Raw genomic sequence first — 27,174 nt, 5'->3', positions numbered from 1 at the left:
TATAAAAGGTCCTACATTACTCACAGATAATATCTCAATAAACACCTTATATGTTAGTCAATGATCGGTTGTATTCTGAAAAACTACAAAATCAGCTATAGCTGAATAGCCTGTAAATGCTTAAGTGAATAAGAACCCATTTACACTACACTTAGAAACAAATGTCTGGTGGGGTTCTCATCAGCATCTGTTGTAGCAAAGTAGTATTTGTGTTAATAACACTAGCATGAAAACATTTTACCTTTAGTGAGTACATACTGCAAGAATCAATTCTTGAAATACACTGCCTGATAAAAAAAAAATGAAGCACACGAACACCCAGGAGGGGTGGAGGAAAAAAAATGAAACGGTTTGAGAGAGTTTTTGTAAATTCACCTTGTCAATATGAGCTCACTTACCAGTAGGACACAACACCCCCTCTTACCTAGATGTACGCTCTTGTTCAGTTAGGAAGGGTATCATAAAGCCATTATACCCCATCCTGAGGCAAGCTAGCCTATAACTGTTGTACTTGGTTTTTGATACCCTATACACTGACACTGGGATGAAGTTGATGTTCGAACTGATCTCACCCATATTCTATTGAGGACAGGTATGAAGATCTTACTGTCCACAGGAGTTTATCAACATCAAGCAGACAGATCACACTGATAAGTGCTATGTCTGGATGAGGATTGTCCTATTGAAAAATGGAACCATGATACGATCATATAAGTGGTAAAACACATGAGTACACAAGATGATCCCTCAATCACTAAGTCCCCACACCCCGGTGCCACAAGTAACACTGCTGTGGCTCTACAAAACATTGGAAGATAGGGACCTTTCCCCATGTCGCTGCCTTACTCACAAGCAATGGTCATCGAAGGTAGTGCAGAACTGTGAAGCAATGATGCAAAATGACAAAGGATTTTGCAGGGTGTCCATTACTTGTTCTCAGATGGCAGGCACAGATGTGAAGGTGTTACACTGTGTTTGATGCAGAATATGGCATTCCTCCCTGTCATGGTCAGACACAGTCACCCATAATCCTTGATATGAGTACACCTGCCCTCACATTCCCATGCAGTCCAACATCAGGCCACTGTCACATCCAAACATTCCACACACCCGAGTATTGCATGATTCAACCAGCCAGCCAGACGGAGACCCACAATGGGGCCCCTTTCAAAGTCTGTCAGGTGCCGATAAGCTGTGTCACCCAAGCACACGGCACATGCTTGTCCTCCACAGTGATCATTCATCATTCGACATTGTTCATGCCCCTTATACATCCTACCAGACTGGTAACAACACTATACATGAACAACACTAATGGACTATCTGTAACAGAAAATTGCAACTCTAACCATTTACAGACCTATCGATGATGTGAATGTGTTAAAAGTTACATTGTTGTCTGACCACATCTTCTGATTGCTTCACTTTTTTTGTCAAGCAATGTATGTGAATAAGATTGTGTCCTATGTTGCTTTTTGAACCATACAACACACAGAATATTGAAACTTTGTTGAATACGTGCTTGCTGAACTGAAGCTGATATTTCTGTTTAGGGACAGTATGAACCATTGTTGCATGAAACCCATTCACTAGGCACAAAGTAAGTTGAAGGTGGTTGTTGTTGTTGTTGTTGTTGTTGTTGTTGTCTTCAGTCCTGAGACTGGTTTGATGCAGCTCTCCATGCTACTCTATCCTGTGCAAGCTTCTTCATCTCCCAGTACCTACTGCAACCTACATCCTTCTGAATCTGCTTAGTGTATTCATCTCTTGGTCTCCCTCTACAATTTTTACCCTCCATGCTGCCCTCCAATACTAAATTGGTCATCCCTTGATGCCTCAACACATGTCCTACCAACCGATCCCTTCTTCTAGTCAAGTTGTGCCACAAACTTCTCTTCTCCCCAATCCTATTCAATACTTCCTAATTAGTTATGTGATCTACCCATCTAATCTTCAGCATTCTTCTGTAGCACCACATTTCAAAAGCTTTTATTCTCTTCTTGTCCAAAATATTTGTTGTCCATGTTTCACTTCCATACATGGCTACACTCCATACAAATACTTTCAGAAATGACTTCGTTACACTTAAATCTATACTCGATGTTAACAAATTTCTCTTCTTCAGAAACACTTTCCTTGCCATTGCCAGTCTACATTTTATATCCTCTCTACTTCGACCATCATCAGTTATTTTGCTCCCCAAATAGCAAAATGCCTCTACTACTTTAAGTGTCTCATTTCCTAATCTAATTCCCTCAGCATCACCCGATTCAATTCGACTACATTCCATTATCTTCGTTTTGCTTTTGTTGATGTTCATCTTATACCTTCCTTTCAAGGTACTATCCATTCCATTCAACTGCTCTTCCAAGTCCTTCGCTGTCTCTGACAGAATTACAATGTCATCAGCGAACCTCAAAGTTTTTATTTCTTCTCCATGGATTTTAATACCTACTCCGAATTTTTCTTTTGTTTCCTTTACTGCTTGCTCAATATACAGATTGAATAACATCGGGAAGAGACTACAACCCTGTCTCACTCCCTTCCCAACCACTGCTTCCCTTTCATGTCCCTCGACTCATAACTGCCATCTGGTTTCTGTACAAATTGTAAATAGCCTTTTGCTCCCTGTACAGGGCTATTACAAATGATTGAAGCGATTTCATAAATTCACTGTAGCTCCATTCATTGACATATGGTCACAACACACTACAGATACGTAGAAAAACTCAAAGTTTTGTTCGACTGAAGCCGCACTTTAGGTTTCTGCCGCCAGAGCGCTCGAGAGCGCAGTGAGACAAAATGGCGACAGGAGGCGAGAAAGCGTATGTCGTGCTTAAAATACACTCACATCAGTCAGTCATAACAGTGCAACGACACTTCAGGACGAAGTTCAACAAAGATCCACCAACTGCTAACTCCATTCGGCGATGGTATGCGCAGTTTAAAGCTTCTGGATGCCTCTGTAAGGGGAAATCAACGGGTCGGCCTGCAGTGAGCGAAGAAACGGTTGAACGCGTGCGGGCAAGTTTCACGCGTAGCCCGCGGAAGTCGACGAATAAAGCAAGCAGGGAGCTAAACGTACCACAGCCGACGGTTTGGAAAATCTTACGGAAAAGGCTAAAGCAGAAGCCTTACCGTTTACAATTGCTACAAGCCCTGACACCCGATGACAAAGTCAAACGCTTTGAATTTTCGGCGCGGTTGCAACAGCTCGTGGAAGAGGATGCGTTCAGTGCGAAACTTGTTTTCAATGATGAAGCAACATTTTTTCTTAATGGTGAAGTGAACAGACACAATGTGCGAATCTGGGCGGTAGAGAATCCTCACGCATTCGTGCAGCAAATTCGCAATTCACCGAAAGTTAACGTGTTTTGTGCAATCTCATGGTTTAAAGTTTACAGTCCCTTTCTCTTCTGCGAAAAAAACGTTACAGGACACGTGTATCTGGACATGCTGGAAAATTGGCTCATGCCACAACTGGAGACCGACAGAGCCGACTTCATCTTTCAACAGGATTGTGCTCCACCGCACTTCCATCATGATGTTTGGCATTTCTTAAACAGGAGATTGGAAAACCGATGGATCGGTCATGGTGGAGATCATGATCAGCAATTCATGTCATGGCCTCCACACTCTCCCGACTTAACCTCATGCGATTTCTTTCTGTGGGGTTATGTGAAAGATTCAGTGTTTAAACCTCCTCTACCAAGAAACGTGCCAGAACTGCGAGCTCGCATCAACGATGCTTTCGAACTCATTGATGGGGACATGCTGCGCCGAGTGTGGGAGGAACTTGATTATCAGCTTGATGTCTGCCGAATCACTAAAGGGGCACATATCGAACATTTGTGAATGCCTAAAAAAACTTTTTGAGTTTTTGTATGTGTGTGCAAAGCATTGTGAAAATATCTCAAATAATAACGTTATTGTAGAGCTGTGAAATCGCTTCAATCATTTGTAATAACCCTGTATTTTACCCCTGCCACCTTCAGAATTTGAAAGAGCGTATTCCAGTAAAGATTGTCAAAAGCTTTCTCTAGGTCTACAAATGCTAGAAATGTAGGTTTGCCTTTCCTTAATCTAGCTTCTAAGGTAAGTTGTAGGGTCAATATTGCCTCACGTGTCCCAACATTTCTACGGAATCCAAACTGATCTTCCCTGAGGTCGGCTTTTACTAGTTTTTCCATTCGTCTGTAAAGAATCCACGTTAGTATTTTGCAGCTGTGACTTATTAAACTGATAGTTCGGTAATTTTCACATTTGTCAACACCTGCTTTCTTTGGGATTGGAATTGACACAATACCAAGCACTTAAAATCACACGGACCATAAGCACAGATGTTTCAGCCAAGTACATCAGCAAGTAATTGTACTCAGTTGTGGAAAACTGTACACAGTAATGATCTGTAGATTAAAACTTGATTGAAACACATTCTAGCAATATGCACAGGCAATAACATTGTTAAGATAAAAAGCCAACGTTTTTTTGATCTCCATGAGCTCAAAGTTCCCCAAGTATATGTATGCACTTGTACTTGACACGTCATAGCTAGAGAGATTGTAAAGAAAACAACATTAATGTATATCACATGATGTTCAGAAAGGGAGTAAGGCACCATTTCTATCTGAGATATCTGTGAACGATCTTACTGAAGAAAAAAAAAAATCACAAATAAATCAGGTTGCAACAACTGGAATCTCTCCAGAAGGATAATGTGAACAGCAGAGTAGTACCTACCCGCTTGCCCTGGCTCTCGTCAGCTGAGGCAGCTCCTGCAACGACGAGTGGCTCACTGATGGGTTTCATGGGTGGTGGCAGCTCTACATCATCCTCTGGCTCCTCGCCGTTCTGGTCCACGAAGGGTGGCCGCGAGCTGGGAGCTGGTGCTAGCCGCTCTTCTGCGCTCGACTCTTCACCCTCCGGCTGTGCCACTGCCTGCTTGTTGCCCATTTCCCCAGATGGCAGCTGTAACAAGTTGGATGAACCACGGTTTCATAATGTCTCCAAATTTCAACAGATATCCACTGTTACAAAACTGTTATCCACAAATACAAAAATACTAAGCAGACATGGGAAATTAAAATTTGAGAATATCTCTTTTCAGTTAAACCATAGGTGTAAACAGATACTACATATCATGAATGTTGACGCATATGAACAGAAGGATGTTGCAGCACCAAAGCTGAAAGCTATTTTCCCTAAATATCACAAAGCATGTAGCTATGCTGTGAAAACAGAGGTCTGTGAACTAATGTACAGGTTAAATGATGAATGTTCAGAGAACATTTCCATCTTTCCTATTCTGATTAGCAGTAACTATTATGTATGTCTTATGTATACTGATTCTCTCTCTGAGGTGTGCTGCAAAACTAAAAAGAGAAAGAAAAAAAAAGGTAAGAGTGAGAGTATCTTCATGCTTTGAGTAACAGTACATCTCGAAAGGTGGATGCCTGTTATTAGAGTGGACTTACAGATTAATTGAAGCTGCCTTAGAAAGAAATTGTAAACTCTGGAAATCAAACAACAGTGTTGAATGAGAAAAATTACAATGCGGTGAAGTTGTTATCAGAAATGCATCAAGTACACACTGCACAAGAATGCTGAAGATGAAAATAAATGATTACAGTTTGAGACAAATGGAAACACATAACTATCAGAAAACTAGTATTTAGTGATTTTCATTTTCTGCCACTTTCACATCTCACTTAAGGTGAACGTTATACCTAAGCTATTCAGCCCTGTACTGTCTCAAAGACTTTGAGTGGTTCTTCAACAATAAACATTGTTTTTCTTACTAGGTGATGGCAAGTAACTATAAATGCCACCAACAGTTGCAACAGCTGCAGCATTGCGAGTTAAATATACAGGACTAGAAGCAAATGGATCTCAACAATGAAACATGTTTTACAGGCGTAAGTGTGCAACTTTTCAGATGCAACGGCTGGGAATATGCAAAGTTCCTGGCAGCAGAGATTAGATTCCCAATGGTACCCAAACCACATCATATATTTCACAAATAAACTCCACTGTCACTTTATCACTATGTGATCAATGATTTGACTTAAGACAAAAAAGAAGTTAGGTTAATGTAATGTCCGCTCGACAGAAGAGGTGGAGCAGAAGCCTGGATGGAAATGAATGGGGGAAGAAACAGGCTGTGGCCTGGTTGAAGTAACCATTTCAACATTTGCCTCCAATACCCAGGGAAATAAACCACGAAGGCTTAGCTGAGTTTTGATCCAGCTCCTCAGAAATAAAGACGTGTTGGTACTCAAACGATAAGAGATGATCATACTATCTTATCTAATGAGTGATTGCCTCAATGAATTTATGTGATTACAAAATTAATGGCAGACTTCTGGTGCCCTTCACAGCGTTTGAATGGCCTAGGTGATAATACTACTAAGTTACGGATAATGGACGAATGCACAAAATCATTAGAAAACGAATGTCAAGAACTTGGATATACTGAAGACTATCTTCCAAGACAGCCGCGCACATGAGGCTGGTGCGACTTAGCATAGAATACTGCTCCCATGTTTGGGGTTCTCATCGAGTTAATCTGACAAAGGACGTTAACGAAATTCAGAGCTCAGTATATTTCGCAGTAACAGATTTGCTCTAAGAACTTGGAGCAGTTGGACGAAAGGCATCCCTTTCGCAAAACCATCAAGGGTAAATCCAGACAGCGGGTATTTAAGGAAGAATCCACAAAAATTCAGCAGCGTCCATTGTATACCTTTCGTAAGGATTATGAGAACAACATAACAATAGGTTAAGCTGCGTACGAAGGTGAACAGCCAGCCACTTTTCCGTCAGTTCAAAAGCGAGTGAAACAGAACAGGGAGTGTCAAACAACAAACAAGTATTCATGTTTTCATCGTGCCTTCAGCTGTCAGCGGGTTGGAGTAATGTTCCAATGCGCGTTGTATTTCACACAGTTGCGATATTACATTTGCAGTCCTCAGCGTTCATTCAGTAAGATCACCTGGTTCTGAACCGCTTCAGTAGGGCCTTTTGGCAACATTTGGTTGATCAAACTTGCGCTTGCACCAAGCGCCATCTACCGTTGTTCTTTAAACATCTAAGAACACATCTGCTTGACTGTGGGCAAATCATGTCGGGTTTATACTTCCAGAGAAGCTAGCGATCGGATGTCTACTTCTCCTCGAGTACCCACTACGTTTTCTACATACACATCAACATACTCTCGAAGCCACTGTATGGTGCATGACAAGAGGGCGCTGTGTATCATTCCCTGTCATTCTCCTTCCTGTTCCATTCGCAAAGGGAGCTACGGAAAAGGGACTGCCTGTGCGACTATGCAAAATCACTGATCTTCCTTATTTTATCCTTACGATTCTCACGCGGTGGAGGCAGCAGAATCGTTCCGCAGTCTAGAGAAAATGTGGGCTCTCTTAACCTTCCTCAATGGCGTTTCGCACAAACATACTGTTATTCTCCCCAACGATTCCTATCTAATAGGCTCATGGAGCATTTCGTAACACTCTAATACTGACCCGACTGCCCTGTAAAATCTTAGCATCATGCCTCTGAACTGCTTCGATGTCTCCCTTGTACCATAGTGGGGCTCCCAAATACTCGCGCACTGGTCAAAAACGCGTCGCACCAGTGTTTTGCAAAGTTATGTGTGCTCTTAGCGTTACGCACAAATGTTTAATCGAAGTGACTGACTCGATCCACATACGATTAATACTGTTTCTCCTACACACCCGCATTAAATTGCATTTAACCTTGTTAACATCTACACCTAATTCCGTAAGCCATTGTACCGTACATGGCAGGTGGGGGGTTATCGATTTTCTTTCCTTTTCTATTAGTATAGTGACCGAAGAAAAATGATAGTCCACGTATATGCCTCTGCATTCGACCTAATCTCTCTTAGTTCATTCTCATTATCCTTACGCGAGATATACGACAGTGGCAACGTAATGGTCCGAGTCTCCTTCGAATATAGGTTCTTCAAATTTACGCAACAGTTTTTCGCGAGAACTACGTCGTCTTTATACTAAGGTTTCCTCGTTTAGTTCCCCGGGCATTCCTGTTACACTTCAGTAGGACTATACTGACCTGTTACGAACCTACCACCTCATATATGATTTCGTTCGATTTCTGCACGCATGCCTACTTGATAAGGACTCCAAACGCTAGAACAGAACTCTAGAATTGGCTGCACTAGCGACTTGTGTACGATTTTCTTTTATAGGTGCACTGATTTTCCCAGAACTCTTCGAACAAATCTAAGTCAATCGTTCGTCTTCCCTAACACCGATTTTACCTGACCGTCCCATTCCATATCGCTTCTTGATATTACTCCTAAATATTAGTGGGACCGGAAAGTAGTGTCGTTTTTTACATTAAATTCAAACACATAAATTATTAACACAAGTTTTTATTTTTAATCAATGATGTAATCATCCTCGTTGCCAACAACTTTTACCATCTAGTGCGTAAATTTTCAATGCAGCGTCGATAAAAATCAATTGGTTTTTGAGCAAAATATCTGGAGGTGACACTTTGGACATCATTCATATTTTCAAGTTTGTTGCCATTTAGAAAACGGTCAGGATATATGGAAATCCGATGGTGCAATATCAGGCGAGCATGGTGGGCGAGGCAATGCCTCCCACTGTAAGTCAGTAACTTCTTCCAAGTTTCGCGCGTAGCGCGGTCTTGCATTATCGTGTTGCAGAATAACGCCTTTTGGGTTTCGAATTATCGTAGAGGACCCATATGTCGTCGCCAATGATCAAGCGATCAAAAAACGCTTCTGTATTGTGACGATGACCCAATAACTTGCATGTGGTGGCTTGTTAGCTTTGATTGTCTTTACCAATATGCTGCAAATGTTCTTGGATGGTCGACCAAGGTTGGCTAAGAGTGTCTGACATGGATTTGCTTCCACTTCCGCCCTTAACATCTTATTTTCTATAAAGTCGTTGGTCTTTCTGATCGATACGAGTCGTAAAGATGAAAATTACCCGATCTGATCTCAGAAAACCATCTTTGGCATATGCGAAGATCTAACGCACTTGGATAAATACCGCAAATATTTTCGGGTAGCAATTGTTGCGTTACTACCCTTGCGAAACTCAAAAATCTCACAATGCCGGGTATGTGCTTCTTCTGTCTTTTCACCATAAATTGCAATACAATTAGATTTAATTATTTACGTTTAAACAAGTCACTCTAATCTTAAAATGTCTTTCGCAAGATTTTGAAGTACACAATGAAATGATAAGGGGCAAACGAATATCGACAAGTGCAGAAACGTCATTATTTTCCGGTTCCCCTAATACGATGTAGCGTGCTCAAGGCATTGAGTACCAACCTTTTAATCAGATGCTATAGTGTTCTTTCCCTTTGTTATAAGTATTACCTTGCAGTGATATACATTTAAAGGGATCTGCCACTCATTACACAAATTGCAAGCTTTGTCCAAGTATTTCCGCAATTCTTCACCAACGTTCCAGGGTGATACAAACCTGTTCACAACGGCATCATCAGAGAACAATCTTATAGTGCCGCTGATCCTTTCTGATACAGCGTTCATGTATGAAAGCTTATTAGGGTTCCTTCGGGCACACACGATGTTTCGTTTCTGTTGAACATTCGCCGTTCAGTTAAACGTACTGGCTACTTTTAGTCAAACATTGCCCGAAATGAACACACATTTACGAAGATACTCCTTATGGTTGCATCCTGGTTAGTAGTCGATGATGTGGTGCCTTGTCGAACTTCTTGCGGAAATCTAGGAAGATAAGATCCACCTGTTCGCCTTCAACTATTGTCTGCAGAGACGTCGAGTATGAATAAAGCAATCAGTGTTTCAGACGAGTGGTTTTTTCCCCTCCTGAAACGGTGTCGATTCATTCAACCAAGGTGCCACTCATCGCACCGCAGTGCTACGTCACTGGCTGGCAGGAGTGATAGAGAAGCCAAAAACGGAATGCGCTCTTACAACCGAAATTAACGAAACAACGAAGAACCCCCGTGGAGCCGGGGCGTACGATGCTGGACGAGCGATACTCACTGGGCCGTGGATGCCGGCGGCAGCGGCCTTAGCAGCAAGCCGGCAGGGCCAAGCAGCGGGAGTCGCGCAGTCCATGCTATGTCCAAAGTAGCGCTTGAGCGTCGAGTACAGCGCCCGCGTGTGCATAACGTCCTTCATGGCGGGCGGCGGCTCGCCGACTGTGTAGCGTCGGCGCGAGCGCCCCCTACTTATAGGCTACTCACCCCTCCCTGCCGTCTGTCCCCCCCCCCCCCCCCCGTGCCCCTCCTCACGCGAGGCGTCGCGTCGCGTCAGCCCGCGGCGCCAAATATACCCTACCCCGTGCCTCGCTGCTCGGCTGTGTCGCGGCGCCCCCTGCTTCACGGAAGCTGGCAGCACTTCCGCGCGCCTATCGCCTAGAAAGCCGGAACGCCGATAGCACTGGTTCTCCGATACCCCTTCTGGCCGCGAGGTTCCTGCACCGCTTCCGTCAAGTTTCTTCACTTTTTAGCGCGAAGTGGCTGTTGTAACGTGTGAGTCGGGGGATCCAGCGCCCGAAGTCCACGGCACGGAGGCTTTGACCTGCACGTCTCGTCTTCCTCTTCGCCGAACTATTCCGTGTCTTTGTGGTGCAAACGGACAGCAGCCGGGTGGAACCCCGGCGGTGACTGTGCTGCTTCGGCTCACTGATAGCAATGAAAACCTCTTACAAATGTCATCAGACTGCCTCTGTTGTCTCGGATGCTCCACTGTCACGTAAAGGAACTGTCGTGGGTTCGAGTTCCGCTTCGACCACGAGTGCAGATTTTAATGCATCGTGGAGATCTTTTGACGTGAAAACGTCTGTTTTTTCGAAAAATTTGAAAAATGTCATATTACCGTCTTGAGCTGCTGGTAAAATACTTGATTTGTACAACAAGTTTCGATCGCCTGATCATTATCACATTCATAAAAGTAATCAGAGTATCATGTTAAGCGAAATATAAAATCGTTATCGTCAGGCGATAAAACCACGAATAATGCACTATTATCGTATCGTAATATAAATTACGTCGTCAACCTATAAAAATTGTGCTAGGGAGTGCACACATTAACGTCAAGATCATAATTCGCGTTAATGCTGTGAACAGATTCATACCGCTGGCCGGTGTGGCCGGGCGGTTCTAGGCGCTTCAGTCTGGAACCGCGCGACCGCTACGGTCGCAGGTTCGAATCCTGCCTCGGGCATGGATGTGTGTGATATCCTTAGGTTAGTTAGGTTTAAATAGTTCTAAGTTCTAGGGGACTGATGACCTCAGATGTTAAATCCCATAGTGTCAGAGCCCATCAGATTCATACCACACAGAGGCACTGAACATAAATGTGTACACTCCCTACCACAGTTTTTATAGATTGACCACGTGATTTATATTACGATATGATAACAGTGTATTGTTATTCATGGTTTTATCACCTGACGATGACGATTTTATATTTCACCTAAAATGACGCTGTCAATACTTTTATGAACCTGATGATAGTCAGACGACTGAAACTGGTTGTATAATAAATATTTTACAGGCAGCTCAAGGTGGTAATATGACATTTTTCAAATATCTAAGAGCTGTGGGGCATCACCGCCAGAAGTGCCATTTTTTTCCGTCCGCCGAACTTTTTGAAAGACAAAATACCGTCAAATTTTAATCTCTGATAATTAAGAGGTTAACAAAGTGTAAACAATGGTTGAATCAGCAATGGATGTATCATGTCCGTACTTGTTTGTCGTGCACAGTATTTGTTTTACCTCTCAGTGAGAAAATGTCTGACGTTATCCACATTAGTACAAATAGAAATCCACTAAATTCCTATTACACGATAAACCACACACATTTAAAGGTTGTCATTCAATTAAATACCTAGGAATTACAATAGGTTTACTGCAGAGACTGCCTGCAGCACGCTTGTTCGTCCTCCGCTAGGGTATTGCTGTTCTATACGAGATCCTTACCAGATAGGATTGACGGAGGACGTCGAAAAAGTTCAAAGAATGGCAGCACTTTTCTTATAATCATGAAATAGGGAAGAGAGCGCCACGGATATAAATGCGAGTTGGGAAGGCAATCATTAAAACAAAGGCGTTTTTCGTTGCGACGATATCTTTCCACGAAATTTCCACACCAGCTTTCTCCCTGAATGTGAAAATATTTTATTGTCACCCATCTACATGGGGAGAAATGATCATAAAAAAATAAGAGAAATCAGAGCTCGTGTAGCAAGACTTAAGTATTCTTTCTCCCACGCGCTGTTAGGGAGTGGAACAGTACAGGATGTGATAGTAATTTTTAAGTTGATTAAAAGACGCGCTCTCTGACTGCTAGACAGCGATAACATCTGTGACAACGATAAAAGATAGCGAGGCCAGAGATGATTATTAACGAGCAATCCAGAGCACTAATTAATTAGTGGCTGTTTGTCTGTGTTGAGATCTGAAAGAGACTAGACGCATATTATGAATTGTGTAAAAAATGTACGCATCCCAAGTATTATTAACCTCGTAAATGTATTACGTGAAGGTTGTGTATGAAAATATATTCGGGAAGTTTTTAAGAGATTTTTTAATATTTATTTTTTAGTTCATGATAGTACATCGTAATAAATGTTTTGACGATCCTGAGGACCTGCAAGGACACTAGTAACAATGGAAAGAAACATCAACGTGTCACCGCAGCGTTGAAGAGGTATAAGAAATCATTTGGAGAATGGATGTAAGACCATTTTTAATTTTTATATCTATGTACTGATGACGAAACCTTATTGTTCAATTTCTTCTTCATTAGCTACGGTGACTGTTCGGATAGCCGAAACCCCTCATTTATCCGTTAATATATTCCAGAATAATCTTAAAAAAGTAGTTTAATCCTTTAAATAATATTCCCTATCATTTCCAAATCTTTTCCCCATAATCCTACAAGAAATAGTCTGAAGGTGCTTCGAAGAATCCTCTGCCAGGCACTTAAGTGTGAATTGCTGGGCAGTCATGCAGATGTAGATGTCATTGTACCAGTGGACGCGCATGCGCGTGATTGTCACGAATTAGCTTTGTGCAAAGTTGTAAATTGGTGTCGCATATAAACGCGTTTGGCTGGGACATCGAATCGGGTGTCTTTGTGAAGAGCTTGCGGAGCACACCCAGGGTCCGATATGGGGCAATAAAAACATTATCCGGAATAGAAGAGAAAATCGATACTAAATTGGAAATTACAAAATAATGAAAAATGCCGTCTCAATGGTCAGAGGAAAGCCCGCGTCGAAAGGAATTTAAAAAGCCTCAAAAAATCCAGTGCTGAGAGAATGCTAGACCTGGGGAAGCGTCGAAAAGCAAATGAAAAAAACGGCGCAAAGCGATTACGTAGCTGACCTATCGGACATAAAGCAGCCAGCGACGCTTCATATCTGTGATTTATCTGTTCTGTTATCATTATACTACTTCTTGTTACCATTGTATTAAACAGTTTGATAATTAAATTACATATTAATAAGAAACACTTGTTATGATTTTTGCCCGACGTTAGCAAATCTATGGCACGACCCAGGTTTCCTTTCGAAGTTTTACAAAGAATGTAATTTTCACGCTTGCAGAGAGAGCTAGAGGGGATGGATGCAAAAAATATCGAAAATCGGTTTAGTATGATATGCAGAGGCAGCACTTCCGGAGTTGCAGTGGGTGCATCAGATCCAGTCGCTTGCTCCATGGGCACGACGAAGGCTGCGCGCTCGATCCATTACTAAGCAGCTGACGAACGTTTTTAGTTTTTAAATGAAAATCGTAGAGCTTTCTCCTTTCTGCAAAACTGTAAGTGGAAAAAACTTGATTCAGAAGCATGAAGCTTTTTTTTTCAAATTTACAAAATAAATAGAACAGTGGCTTAAATTCTGACATTGATCAAAACGGTCTGTTTAACTAAATTTCTAAAAATATTCCTTGATGACTGCCCAGCCTCGTTAGGCATAATGAATTACTCATTTTCAAAAAATTTAATTTCATTAGCTTCTTGTAATATGGGTCCACAGCTTACATATTTCTTTTTTTAAATTAAGTCTTTTTCGCATTCCTATAAGATAGTGTTGCTCTTGATGGTAATATCATTGGTTGTTATTAATGACATGAGCAGCAGATTTGTTACCTACTGCATTATGTCGACTCACTTCAACCTGCATATCAGTAACAAATCACTCATGCCATTAATAACAAGCAATGACTATACTACCATCAAGAGTAACACAGTCTCAGAAGAACGTATTTATACGACATAATACAACATCAAATCTTATGCATGAAAGTGACAAGTGCCAAAATCGTAATGGTGAAATAAAAAATTACAGCTAAACGCAAACACGACACCTTTCTAAAAAATTACGTATATTCGAGTTTCCACGGCACTTACGATTTTACCTAGCATTGGCAGTCACAATAGCTCACAGTGAAAGGCATTTCTCAAATTAGAAATAACAATAAAATTATCCCAGGCCGACGTTGTGGCAAAGCAGTTTAACCATTTTAGTTTTGATAAGTATTAAAAACAACATCCACATTGAAATTACCGACAATGTCTAGGATTTTGTGAAAACTAAACTAGGAAAATAGACTTAATTTACATACGTTTGTAATTTCTTAAAAACTTGAAAATTAATTGCATGTTTAAGTATAGTACGTATGGTAATACATAAAGATTTTAATTAAGTTCTTTTTGTAAATCCTAAAACAAAATTAACATCCCATTAAAAGCGTATTTTTGAACATTAGGGATCAGGTAGCTAGTGAACCTAACTTCAACGTCAGCTGGGAGCGGCAATGAAGTGCTTGTACCCTTGTGGGGAATAGGTTAGAGCCGTCTCCGACAGACAGAATGGAAGGGGAGAGTCGAAAGCGGACAAGTATAGGAACAGTTTGGTTTTAGGACAAGCAGGGCTGTCAAGATGCAATATTAGCACTGGGCTAATTTAGGTAAATCGTATGACTGACGAAGCTTTTCTGCAACGCAGAAAGGGATAAAAAATTTCAATTTTTAAGCAGTATGGTATTAACTACAGGGACAGAGGGTCAGTTCTCTGTATGAGAAGCAGACTAGAGTTGTCCGTGCTGACGTAAAGGTATAATCGGCTAAAGTCAGGAAATGGGGGAGGCAGGGTTGTTCATACCCACCATTGATATTTAATTTGTGCACTAGCTGTAACCAGACACCTCCATGTAACGGGGAACTGACTACTAGATGTCAGGACAGGCAGACTCGCCCGTATAAAAGGAGGCAGAGAAGCAGTAACAGGAGAGAGCAGTGTCTTCAAACGCGCACTAGTCATTGGATGTCACCTGAGTAACAAATCGACCAACGGCATGTCGACCCTTCTAACGCTGCCCAAGTCGACTGTTGGTGATGTGATTGTGAAGTGGAAAGGCGAAGGAACAAAACCAGGCAGACCTCAAATACTGACGGCCTTGGGCCGTCGAGCACTGCAGAGGGCGGTTGTAAAACGTCGCATGAAATCATTCGTGAGTTCTTTAGTGATACCAGCATTACAGCTAGCAGGATGACATTGCATAGAGAGTTAAAAAGAATGGGGTACAAAGGTCGAGCAACCCCTCGAAGTCACATTTCTCCCGTGAATGCTAAGCGACGCTTGAGGTGGTGCAAACAGCGACGCCGTTGGACAGTGGACAGTTGGACAGTGTGGCAATCCGATGGAAGGGTTCGGTTTGGCGATTGCCTGGAGAACGGTACCTGCCATCATGTCTATTGCCAACAGGGGAAGTGCGGAGGACGTGGTGTTGCGGTATTGGGACGTTTTCCGTGGTTGGGGTGTGGTCCCCTTATCGTACCTAACAAAACACCACATGCGGAAGGATATGAACTCATTTACTGTGTACAGTAAAGGAACAGTTCGGAGACGATGATTATATCAGGATGACAATGTACCCTGTCATAAAGAATCATCTGTGAGGCAATGGTTTGTGCACAATAACGTTCATGACATGGAATGCCTGCCCCGAGTCTCGGCCTGAACGTGGTGGAACACCTCTGGGGTGAGTTGGAACGTCGACTTCGCTCTAGACTCCAGCGGCCAACATCACTACCTTCTCTGGTATCGGCTCTTGACGAAGAACAGGCTGCTCCCTCATTCACATTCGTTCAAACACCTAACTGAAACTGTCCTCATCAGTATTCAAGCCGTCGTATAGCCGAAAGAAGGACGTAGCTCATATTAAAGTCCACTAAATCAAGTCTGGATGCTTTAGAGCAAATGACGTATACTGAAGATGTAGTGAGGCGAAGGACTACTTCGGTGTGGGAGTTTTCTGTTATCGACAGAAAATCAGAGTGATACTGTTCGCTCAAAGTGAACAGAAATTAAGCCGAGTTCTTTTTAAAATGGAATGTTTGATAAGTGATGACTATAATACGAACATAAACCAAGAGTAAAGTAAGTAATGACGCCCGCGTCTAACGCACGGCTTTCCGGATTGAGAAGGAGCGCCTGGTCCCCGGCACGAATCCGTCCGGCGGACTTGGGTCGAGGTCCGGTGAGCCGGCCAGTCTGTGGATGGTTTTTAGGAGGTTTGCCATCTGCCTCGGCGAATGCGAGCTCGTTCCCCTTATTCCACCTCAGCTACACTATGTCGGCGACTGCTGCGCAAACAACTTCTCCACGTACGCGTACACCACCATTATTATATCACGCAAACATAAGTGTTACGCTTGTCTGGTGTGAGACGTTCCCTGTGGAGGGGGGGGGGGGGGGGGGGGTGGTGTCCACCGGGGGCCGAACCGCACAATAAGCCTGAAAGAGTGGTTCAGTGTGGAGCGGAGCGGCGGAGGGGTAAAGGGGTGAAGTGGACTGCGGTAGTTGTCGTGGGGTTGTGGATCACTGCGGCTGCGGCGGGGACGGAGCCTCTCCGTCGTTTCTAGGCCCCCGGTTAAAATACAAGGTAATGATGCACAGACAGGGAGGTAATCGGCTGTGATCTTTTTCAAAAGAACCGTCTCAGCATCCGACTTAAGTGATTTTGGGAAATGATGGGACTCCTAAATTAAGATGACCGGTTGGAGGTTTGAACCCTGCTCTTGCATTGTGAGCCCACTGCCTGAACGACTGCGCCGCGTTGCTTGGTCTCACGGTTAGCTAACTGTGGGGGTTTACGGAAAAAAAGGGACTATATACATAATTGGCTGTCATCCATGACCAAATCACACATGCAATCGACCGCTCATCAGAAATTGCGATTGGCCGTGCTCCGATAAATCACACTTTTCAGAGAACATAACGGTCCTTTTATCGTTAGCGTATCAAATATGACATGCATGTTCACTCAACTCATTCACCGAGGCTGGGCGATAACACGAAAGCTGCAAGTAATTTCGCACGTTGTCCTTTGTAGTTGTGTAGTCTCGCACATGACGTCTAACTCTGCCAAACGCTAACGAGCTGATAGCCCTCTTCTTTTTTGGCGCAAATGTAACGGGAGTTTTCACCTTCCCTATATGGTCGCTGACTAAATGTAACAATTTCCGCGTATATTGCAGTTACTTAATCGGAGTATGATCTTTATAAGGAAGCGAGCTTGAGAAATCTCCGTCCGAGCAGGCCGCGGAAGGCTCAACGGTACCGACCGACCGCCGTGGCATCTTCAACCATTTGGCGTCATCGAAGGGGTGTGGAGTCAGCACACTGTTCTCCCGACCGCTGTCAGGTTTCGTAATGTGAATCTGCTACTAGACGGTTAAGTAGGTCCTCAATTGCCATCCCGAGGCTGAATGCACCCCGGTAGCTCAACGGTGCATGACGGCCCAGATGGTGACCCATCTAAGTGCCAGCCACGCCCGACGGCGGTCATCTGACGGGAACAGGTGTATCCATCGCGGCACGGCCACGGACTCAAGCTTCACACATGTAGACTAAAATTAGCGCCCCATCGATCTACTGAGGATGGCTATAACGTCAATGAGACACCTGCCTTTTTCGACGTAGAATACTCCGAGGAGACTTCGTGCTGCAGTCTCCAAGTTCAAGGCGGACGTAGAACAGCGTGTAGTTACACCTGCTGGCTTGTATCAAATTGAAGGTCCCTGCACGAACACGGACCTTTCGTTGGAAAACGACAAGGCTGTAGAGGATTCTAAATTCTGGATATATGTCGTACAGTCTGGGAAGTATCGCGGCTGTCCTCCAAGTGAGGAAGACGGGACCAGCGGCGGGAAGCAGGGGCAAAGGCGGCGAGCAGAGCGTGTCCAAGGACCCCGGGAAGTTTATTTTACCGCGCCGGCCGCAGAAGGTCCTACGGAATGTAGGTCGCGACTGGTGGCGCGGAGCGGTTCGCACGAAGGCATTACCGCACAGCTTTATCGGAACGGGAGCTGTGCCCGCCAAGAGAAATGCTGGCTGGACGTGAGACAAACGACGTGGCGGCCTGCGGGATCGTTCTGGAACACTTCTCGGAACAAAGAAGTCCTCTCTCACCTTGGCACGATTGTGGGGAGGAAGCCGGAGTCGCTGGTGATACGGCGACGCCGTACGTACGCTACGACGTGCGACAGGGTGTGTCGCTGCACACGCGAGACGGTTGGCGTCTTCGCAGTCATTATCTCGCACCTGGCTAGGTTTGACGAGAAACGACGCGCAGCATCAAAATAACATTACGCAGTGAGATGCTTATTTAGGGCCCCAGTAACGCGTTCTTTGCTGGTAAACATAATGTTCCAGGGCATTTATAGCCAGATCCCTTAAGCGGTGGTTCACCTAGAGAAATTTTGAGTCCTCGTGAATGTACTAATAAGTATGGCGGTTCCCTTAGTCTCTCTCAATGGAACAGATAGTCTCGTCTCAAGCGCTAATGTTAGGGATAAAATGTATCTACCTGTAAAATTCTGCTTGTGGCTGGTGATCTAACAGGCAGAGCACTAGATTCGGCGTTGGAGATCCCGGGTTCAATCGCGGATAGAGGCAGGGATTTATCCTCGTTCCAGTCCCTCCCGGACGACGCCAAGTTCACCCAACCTTTTATCAAATACGTACAGGAAATTTTGGCCGGGGGTAAAATTCGGATGGGGCGAAGGGCCCGCCATCCCCTCTCTCCTAGCGCCGCGGCACTCTACCTGTAGGCAGGTCAACAGCCCGGTCACGGGCTTCCGACACAGACATTTTTTGTGTAATTATGATTGGGTGAATCATCATTTTAAGGGGCCTGACTAGGTCCCGCATATCTCAGTAACGATATCACTTTATCGATACATCTGTATCACATAATGTGTGCACAATCGATTTCAGTATAGTCTCTCTTGCCGGCCGCGGTGGTCTAGCGGTTCTAGGCGCTCAGTCCGGAACCGCGCGACTGCTACGGTCGCAGGTTCGAATCCTGCCTCGGGCATGGATGTGTGTGATGTCCTTACGTTAGTTAGGTTTAAGTAGTTCTAAGTTCTAGGGGACTGATGACCACAGATGTTAAGTCCCATAGTGCTCAGAGCCATTTATAGTCTCTCTTCAGGTACCACATATGACAAACGATTTTTAATGAGCATTCTTTTTTCTCACAGCTTTATTTGGTCGCTAACAGCAACAGTTCACTTGTTGTTAAAATGTTTCCTTAACAAATAAACATTTTTAACAATACGTGAGCCGTTATTATTAGCTACCAAAAAAAGGTGAAAAAACAAAAAAACGTGTGCTCAGTTCCGCGTAATAGTCGCAGGCCTGCTGCGCGACTTCATATCGCAGTCTACGCTAATCGACCAGTGAGGCTCAAATACTCAAGAGGAGAACGCCATACATAAAACCAGCCAAATTGTCGAATTCAGGGTGTTTCACGTTCTACACATTTACCTACAAAGGAGAAAAAAAAGGTTGGTATCTGTCGATGAGGCTCTGTCGTCTTGAAAATGATTGTGCACGAAATGGACATTGAAATAAACTGTGTGTAAAAGTCATACGGAGAAACTGACATTCTGACTGGAACAAATTAAATAAAAGCTGAGAAAAGCCCATAGGGTACCTATATTCAATGGACTTGGTGAAAAGAAAATATGTTGCCGTCATTGCTAGTATTAATCATAGTAATACTGCCTTCATCGTCATCATCGCCTTCATCGCTCATTTACACATGAGTTCAACAATACCGAGTAGCCGTAAATTCCCTATAAATGTATGAATTGGGCCACAGACACATACAGACACGAAATATTGACACTGATAAATTAATTTGATTCATCAACGATCAGAAAAACCACTACATATTGTACAATGGAGTGTAATAGCGGAACCGTAACGAATAGAAAAGACAATTTTCTGAGGTTTTGTCCTGTTCCTTTTTTACGTCATCATCGTATCTTCATCAACATCGGCACCTTCATCATATCATCATCGAGAACAGCACCACCAACAACAGCACAGATCAGACACCACACTACCAACAGACATTTATCGCATGAAGCAGTCACAAACACGTGACACGCCGACTCGTCCAAGCGGCAATAATTAGTAGGGCCTTGAGCCCCAAGAGTTTATTTAGAAATTAAAAAGGTGTACATGTCTCCACGTATAAAAAGATTGGAAACCTTTGACATGTGGGTATGGAAGAGGATGGAGCAGAAAAGCTGGGCACAAAGGGCTAAGAATAAGGAGGTATTAAAAAAGGTTTGTGAAAAAGGATAAATATTTCAGGAGATTTTAAAGAGAAAAAGGAACTGGTTAGGAGACTGTCAAAGATTACAGACGCTTCAGAGCGAAGGAAAAATATCAAATGACAGATTATATGAAAGTGTATAACAGTTATCTAATGACAAAAGAATAGCAGGCGACAGCGAAGGATGGTAAGCAAATATTACGCAAAAGACCTGCCTAATGAGCAGAAAACACACACACACACACACACACACACACACACACACAAAGTTAAAGAAATACGTATATCATGAAACATCCACGAGAAAGCTTTGCTCCACATATATGAGTGGGAAGACACTATAGTTTTTAAAAAGACAAATTTTGAATCCCTGATGTTCAGCTACTACACGCGCATTGTAACTTGGACTTTGCGCGGAAGGTGCTGCGAGCTAATCTACGTGGTCCCTGACTCTCACATATGTTGTTGTTGTGGTCTTCAGTCCTGAGACTGGTTTGATGCAGCTCTCCATGCTACTCTATCCTGTGCAAGCTTTTTCATCTCCCAGTACCTACTGCAACCTACATCCTTCTGAATCTGCTTAGTGTATTCATCTCTTGGTCTCCCCCTACGATTTTTACCCTCCACGCTGCCCTCCAATACTAAATTGGTGATCCCTTGATGCCTCAGAACATGTCCTACCAACCGATCCCTTCTTCTGGTCTAGTTGTGCCACAAACTTCTCTTCTCCCCAATCCTATTCAATACTTCCTCATTAGTTATGTGATCTACCCATCTAATCTTCAGCATTCTTCTGTAGCACCACATTTCGAAAGCTTCTATTCTCTTCCTGTCCAAACTATTTATCGTCCATGTTTCACTTCCATACATGGCTACACTCCATACGAATACTTTCAGAAATGACTTCCTGACACTTAAATCAATACTGGATGTTAACAAATTTCTCTTCTTCAGAAACGCTTTCCTTGCCATTGCCAGCCTACATTTTATATCCTCTCTACTTCGACCATCATCAGTTATTTTGCTCCCCAAATAGCAAAACTCCTTTACTACTTTAAGTGCCTCATTTCCTAATCTAATTCCCTCAGCATCACCCGACTTAATTAGACTACATTCCATTATCCTTGTTTTGCTTTTGTTGATGTTCATCTTATATCCTCCTTTCAAGACACTGTCCATTCCATTCAACTGCTCTTCCAAGTCCTTCGCTGTCTCTGACAGAATTACAATGTCATCGGCGAACCTCAAAGTTTTTATTTCTTCTCCATGAATTTTAATACCTACTCCGAATTTTTCTTTTGTTTCCTTTACTGCTTGCTCAATATACAGATTGAACAACATCGGGGACAGGCTACAACCCTGTCTTACTCCCTTCCCAACCACTGCTTCCCTTTCATGTCCCTCGACTCTTATAACTGCCATCTGGTTTCTGTACAAATTGTAAATATCCTTTCGCTCCCTGTATTTTACCCCGGTCACCTTTAGAATTTGAAAGAGAGTATTCCAGTCAACATTGTCAAAAGCTTTCTCTAAGTCTACAAATGCTAGAAACGTAGATTTGCCTTTCCTTAATCTTTCTTCTAAGATACGTCGTAAGGTCAGTATTGCCTCACGTGTTCCAGTGTTTCTACGGAATCCAAACTGATCTTCCCCGTATATGGTGTGTTTATGTGTGTGCGTGTGACTGCGCGCGCACGCGCGCGCTGTGCGAATTAGCGTTTTCAGTGTTTCTACGACATCATAGGTGACAAGTAGAGGTATCGTTCGCTTAAATAAATGTGTATGTTGCAATTAAAATCGCGTTTAAGTAAGAAGGCGGTTTCTCTAGATAAAAACTAGTTTATACTGAACTGCTGCTAGAGTTTCCTATCTTTAACTAGAATTTACTGCTATACATGTCTGAATTTTACATAAAACAAGTTTTAATTTTGGACATTAGATAAAACTAGTTTTAGCTAGAGAAATATACCTCAGTTAAAAGTCAACAGTCGTTGCCAAATTGATGTGGTCGACACGCAAACGACAGAAGGCAGTGGATTTAAGCTTATAATGGTGTATCAGAACCACTTCACAAAATTTGTTCCGTCACATGCACTGCAAAGCCAGAGAGCCACGATATTTCCACATCAATCAACACCTATACTTTTGACATTTGGTGTTCCCTACATTTTACACTCTGTTCCTTCAATAATATTCAAAATTTCTTCTACATATGTGTAGCACTTCATAGGCTCTTTTTTCACTTATTTTCGCGTTCCACAAATATCAATAACCTCGAATCAATTTAATTTTCTTTACTGTTTCTGTGTCTTTTTTCAGCTAATCGTGCTTCCTGTATTTCGTCCACTAACTTTTTTGTCATCATATTGCAGTGTTTTTTGTGCTCATCAATCTGCAGCATCCTTTTTTTTTTAAAAAAATTGGTTTCCACCGTGTTTCTTGATTTAGATCTGCCACGAGTTACGCGTATGAGTCGATCTATACGTGCTGAGTGGGAGGTCAACCGAGGATGAGCGAAGGCGGCGGCGTGTCGACCGACGAAAGGGGGACACCGCCGCACCAATCAGAATCATTCCGATGCGCCACGTGTGAGCAGTGAATGGACCTCGTTCGGGGCGAAACAGTTTCACTTTGTCAGAATGTGTTTAGTCTAGTTAAAACTAGTTTTAACTGAAATTCATTTCTAACCGGCGGTAAATTCTACTTGCAACAAATGTATTCAGTATAATCTAGTTTTAACTAGTAAGAATGTATTCAAACTAAAAACGGGCCACACACAAAGAAAACCGAAATGTGTTGCTAAAAATTATAAAGTGCTCCTATATACAATGCTATTGTTCACAGTACTGGTCGCTAACTTGGTTGGCACTGAGCGGTGACAAGTATAGAACGCTGTAGGGGGGGATGGCGAACGCTGGAGGGGAGTTGCCGGCCTAAACTGAAACCTACTACGTTCACATTATTTGTAAATATTACGCGGGGTCCCCCGCCCACGCCCACACTTTCACGCTGACCATTCAAAAAGATCTAGTGTCTCCTCTGCTTTCGTTAGTATCTAAAAAGTATTCCGCCAAAAATGGAGCGACTTATTTTCGCCTGGCTTGTTAACCATTTGTAACTTTCAAAGGAGCGTCATCAGTGGCGAAATTTGAGTAAAACGTACACACTTCTCTGGTTGCCATGTCAAATTTGCTTCTTTTGCCAAAAATAGCGGAGTTTACACTGTCTCACCTCACTAAATGTTCTGCAGACACAACTGGGACAGGATTCTGTGGTTTATTAATTAAGGAACTGGGGAAAGTAAAGACAGCAGCTTACAAACAAGCACATCCTCAGTACAAAAGAAAAAGAAAAAAAAAGTACAATGTCCTCACATTCATTGTTCAAAAAACCATAGCATTTCTCGTCCCACCAGCTACAGATGGCCTTTAAAAACTACGTTCAAATGTGTGTGAAATCTTATGGGACTTAACTGCTAAGGTCATCAGTCCCTAAGCTTACACACTACTTAACCTAACTTATCCTAAGGACAAACACACACACCCATGCCTGAGGGAGGACTCGAACCTCCGCCGGGACCAGCCGCACAGTCCATGACTGCAGCGCCTGAGACCGCTCGGCTAATCCCGCGCGGCAAAAAACTACATTCTCTCACCGAAAAATCTGTTGTTACTGGAATAACACGGTAGATAAGAAGCTCTACATAATAACGATATGGTAGAATACACTCCTCTCTGCTTGCTATCATTTGCCAAAACCTATTTTTTATATCTGAAACCGTTTACAAAAGAAGAGAAATCTTCTGGCTATTTCACTTTGGCTTTATCAATGGCGCGGCGCGATCGCAAATGAGTGTGCTACATCAGATCAATTTTCTCAAGATAGGTAACAGATATATATCCAAGTCTGAAGGAAAATTCAATATGTTAGTTAAATTTCACACGCACAACATATTATGGATAATATGCAACATACGCAAAGTCATAGCGACCTCTTATTTTTCATTGCACACTCCTCCGGATTTCGCATAGCGTCTTACTTTCACGTAAATAACACAATAACCATGAGCATTATCGAAATGATGGCCACATCATGAACCTGACATATAAAGCTATCAGTAATGCAAAAATGAATTCTTTTTATCAAATAGTTTCTGTAAAATCGTTTGAGAAACACTGCAGGATGCGCGCCACGATGCTGTCATAGCTGACCGGCCGAAAGGTGGAAAACACTTATGGTCTCCCTTTCCGAAAAAACGAATGAACTCGCCCAGCGCTTTTGACGAAAACTGGTCACTGAGCATCGGCCACGATATCCTGCGCGAACTATAAAACCGGCCGATTCCTTCGCTCCCAGCATCCCCTGCGAGAAGTGTCGACCTATACTGCTTGAATACTAGGATACTTCTACACATCGAGGGCCGAATTTTCCCTCAGTTCTTCAGCAGTTCGAATTAATGTTCCATCTCCATCAGTTCAGGAGACGACGTGACGAAACAATCTTAATTTCGACTGCCGTGGCATTCCAAATCGAAGTCTGAAGCTGCATCAACTGGCGATTCCCATTAATACGCCTCGCCAGCACGAGACTTAAACCGACATCGCTTTTCCCTAATCACACAACACTCCCCCCTCCCCACTTTCCAACAGACAACTATCTTGGTTACGCATAGGCCCGGCAGCGGCATTATCACATACTATGTTTGCTCATCGTTTCCTGAGACCTCACATCCCCGCATATCTATCTTCAAACACAGCATTCCTTCAGCAACAGCATACACGAGCTACTGGATCCATTCACAATAAATCATGTTACTACCTTCCGTATTCCTTCACTGTTACAACCACTTCCACACGGAATGAAACTCGTAGCTCAATAAAACTTAACTGCTCCATTCCCAATTAGCGTTCCCCTCGAACTAGCGGTAGCTCTGCCTTTATCCTTCCACCAGAGTCTCTGTATGTCACTACTATCATCTGTCGCAACATGATATCTTATGCATTAGCCCTGTTTTCTTCCTCGTTTTTGTCTTCCACTTTATTCATTCAGCTCTGTCCTATAGGTCACTCGTAATAATGGTAACAATATGCTATCTTTCTAGTACAATGTTGATTTAACGATTCTACACATACCTACCGAGAAAACAGTACTGCGTCTAAGACGACGTAATTCACAGGCAATTAAATATTGTTCTGATATTTTATATTTATTTACGCTGCTCCCGTGTGGCACCACTCCTCCGACACATTCTGAATGTAATATTGTGTAAGTGGCTCTTAATGGGCCTACAAAATTTTTAAAAAATATAATAAACAAAGACTATTAAACCAGTTACATTTCGATACATTTGTTCTTTATGCTTTTGATTCGAAATATCTGTCTTTGACAGAGTGTACAAACGATTCGCGGTGATAGCGTAATATTACTGAAAAATCCTCGTTCTTCTACCTTAATGTGCACAGTTACGTCGTTTCAGATGCAAAAGCGACTCACGACCAGTTTTCTTTTCGAACGCTACCAATGATCAGCCAGCAGTATCAACAAGTTACTGTTACAAGTACAAAACTTTACCTAATTACAATGAAAGTAAAAATTGGGTACCGTCAATATCGTATTACCTTTGGTACGGCAGTCAAGGAAGAAATAAACGCCGAAATCGTGCAACGTTTCTCAGAGAAACGACCGAAAGAGGAAGTTGAAGACATTGGACGGATATTCGGGAGAAGTATGCATCACGTGTCCTTGTAGCAAACATAACAAAGTTTCATGTGGCGAGTGCCGCAATGGTTCCTTCAAGCAGGCAGCAGTAGGACCGTCCCCTTTCCCCTCTCCCCAAAGCTCGATCACTAGCAATATTGTTATTAACACGTCTTTTAACTGCGTCTTAACTTTAATTTTCCTGTTGACTTCACCAATGCGGGAGGAATGACGTGCCCGCCACGTGCTGTGATTTTGTCCGGGTCTGACGGAAGTTATGAAATAGGAAGTATTGCTAGGCGCAAAATTCCCCGTTCCTAGTGTGTGTTGATATCAAATTTCTCCAGAAAACCACCAGACACCATCTTCTGCCACTACAGTCACCTTTATTGTGGTCTTCCGTCATTTTCACACGCAGTAGCTTCCTCCCCGTCTCTTTAACAACAACACTGCTCTTCTGAGATACTGCTTCTACGCCATCTACCTCATTATCACTAGAGACATTTAAAAATCGTGCCAATATGATATCTTCTTACCACAATGTTGACGCTCATGTCTAGCTTGGTAAAAGTAATGTAACTGTAAGACGACGGTTGCACAAGGAAATTGTCGCGCACAGTCTCATTGCAACCAGGCCCTTGCCTGACAATTTTACAAAAAGTGTGGGGAGCTGAATGTGGATGATCAGACATGAAATTAAACACCGCTCTTTTTAAATAAGAGTCCAATGTCACAACAACTGCGCTACCTCGCTGGATTTCTGACTTCTGCTTCGGTATTTTCCAAAACACACACACACACCGGAGGCTAAGTC

At 43.0% G+C, this 27,174-nt stretch overlaps 1 protein-coding gene across 1 annotated transcript in view; it reads right to left on the bottom strand.

Annotated features, from left to right (window-relative positions):
- The window catches only part of LOC124794768 (kalirin), a 2,150,963-nt gene that overhangs the window by 54,696 nt on the left and 2,069,093 nt on the right, over positions 1-27,174 (bottom strand). Inside the window, exon 37 of the mRNA XM_047258392.1 lies at positions 4,741-4,968. Within this exon, the coding sequence (XP_047114348.1) occupies positions 4,741-4,968 (228 nt within the window). The remainder of the gene's footprint in view (positions 1-4,740; positions 4,969-27,174) is intronic.

The sequence above is a fragment of the Schistocerca piceifrons genome, chromosome 4 (genome assembly GCF_021461385.2).
Source record: "Schistocerca piceifrons isolate TAMUIC-IGC-003096 chromosome 4, iqSchPice1.1, whole genome shotgun sequence".
Classification (NCBI taxonomy): domain Eukaryota; kingdom Metazoa; phylum Arthropoda; class Insecta; order Orthoptera; family Acrididae; genus Schistocerca; species Schistocerca piceifrons.
Note: the sequence above shows the minus strand (reverse complement) of the source record. Positions and strands in the feature narration are given on the sequence as shown.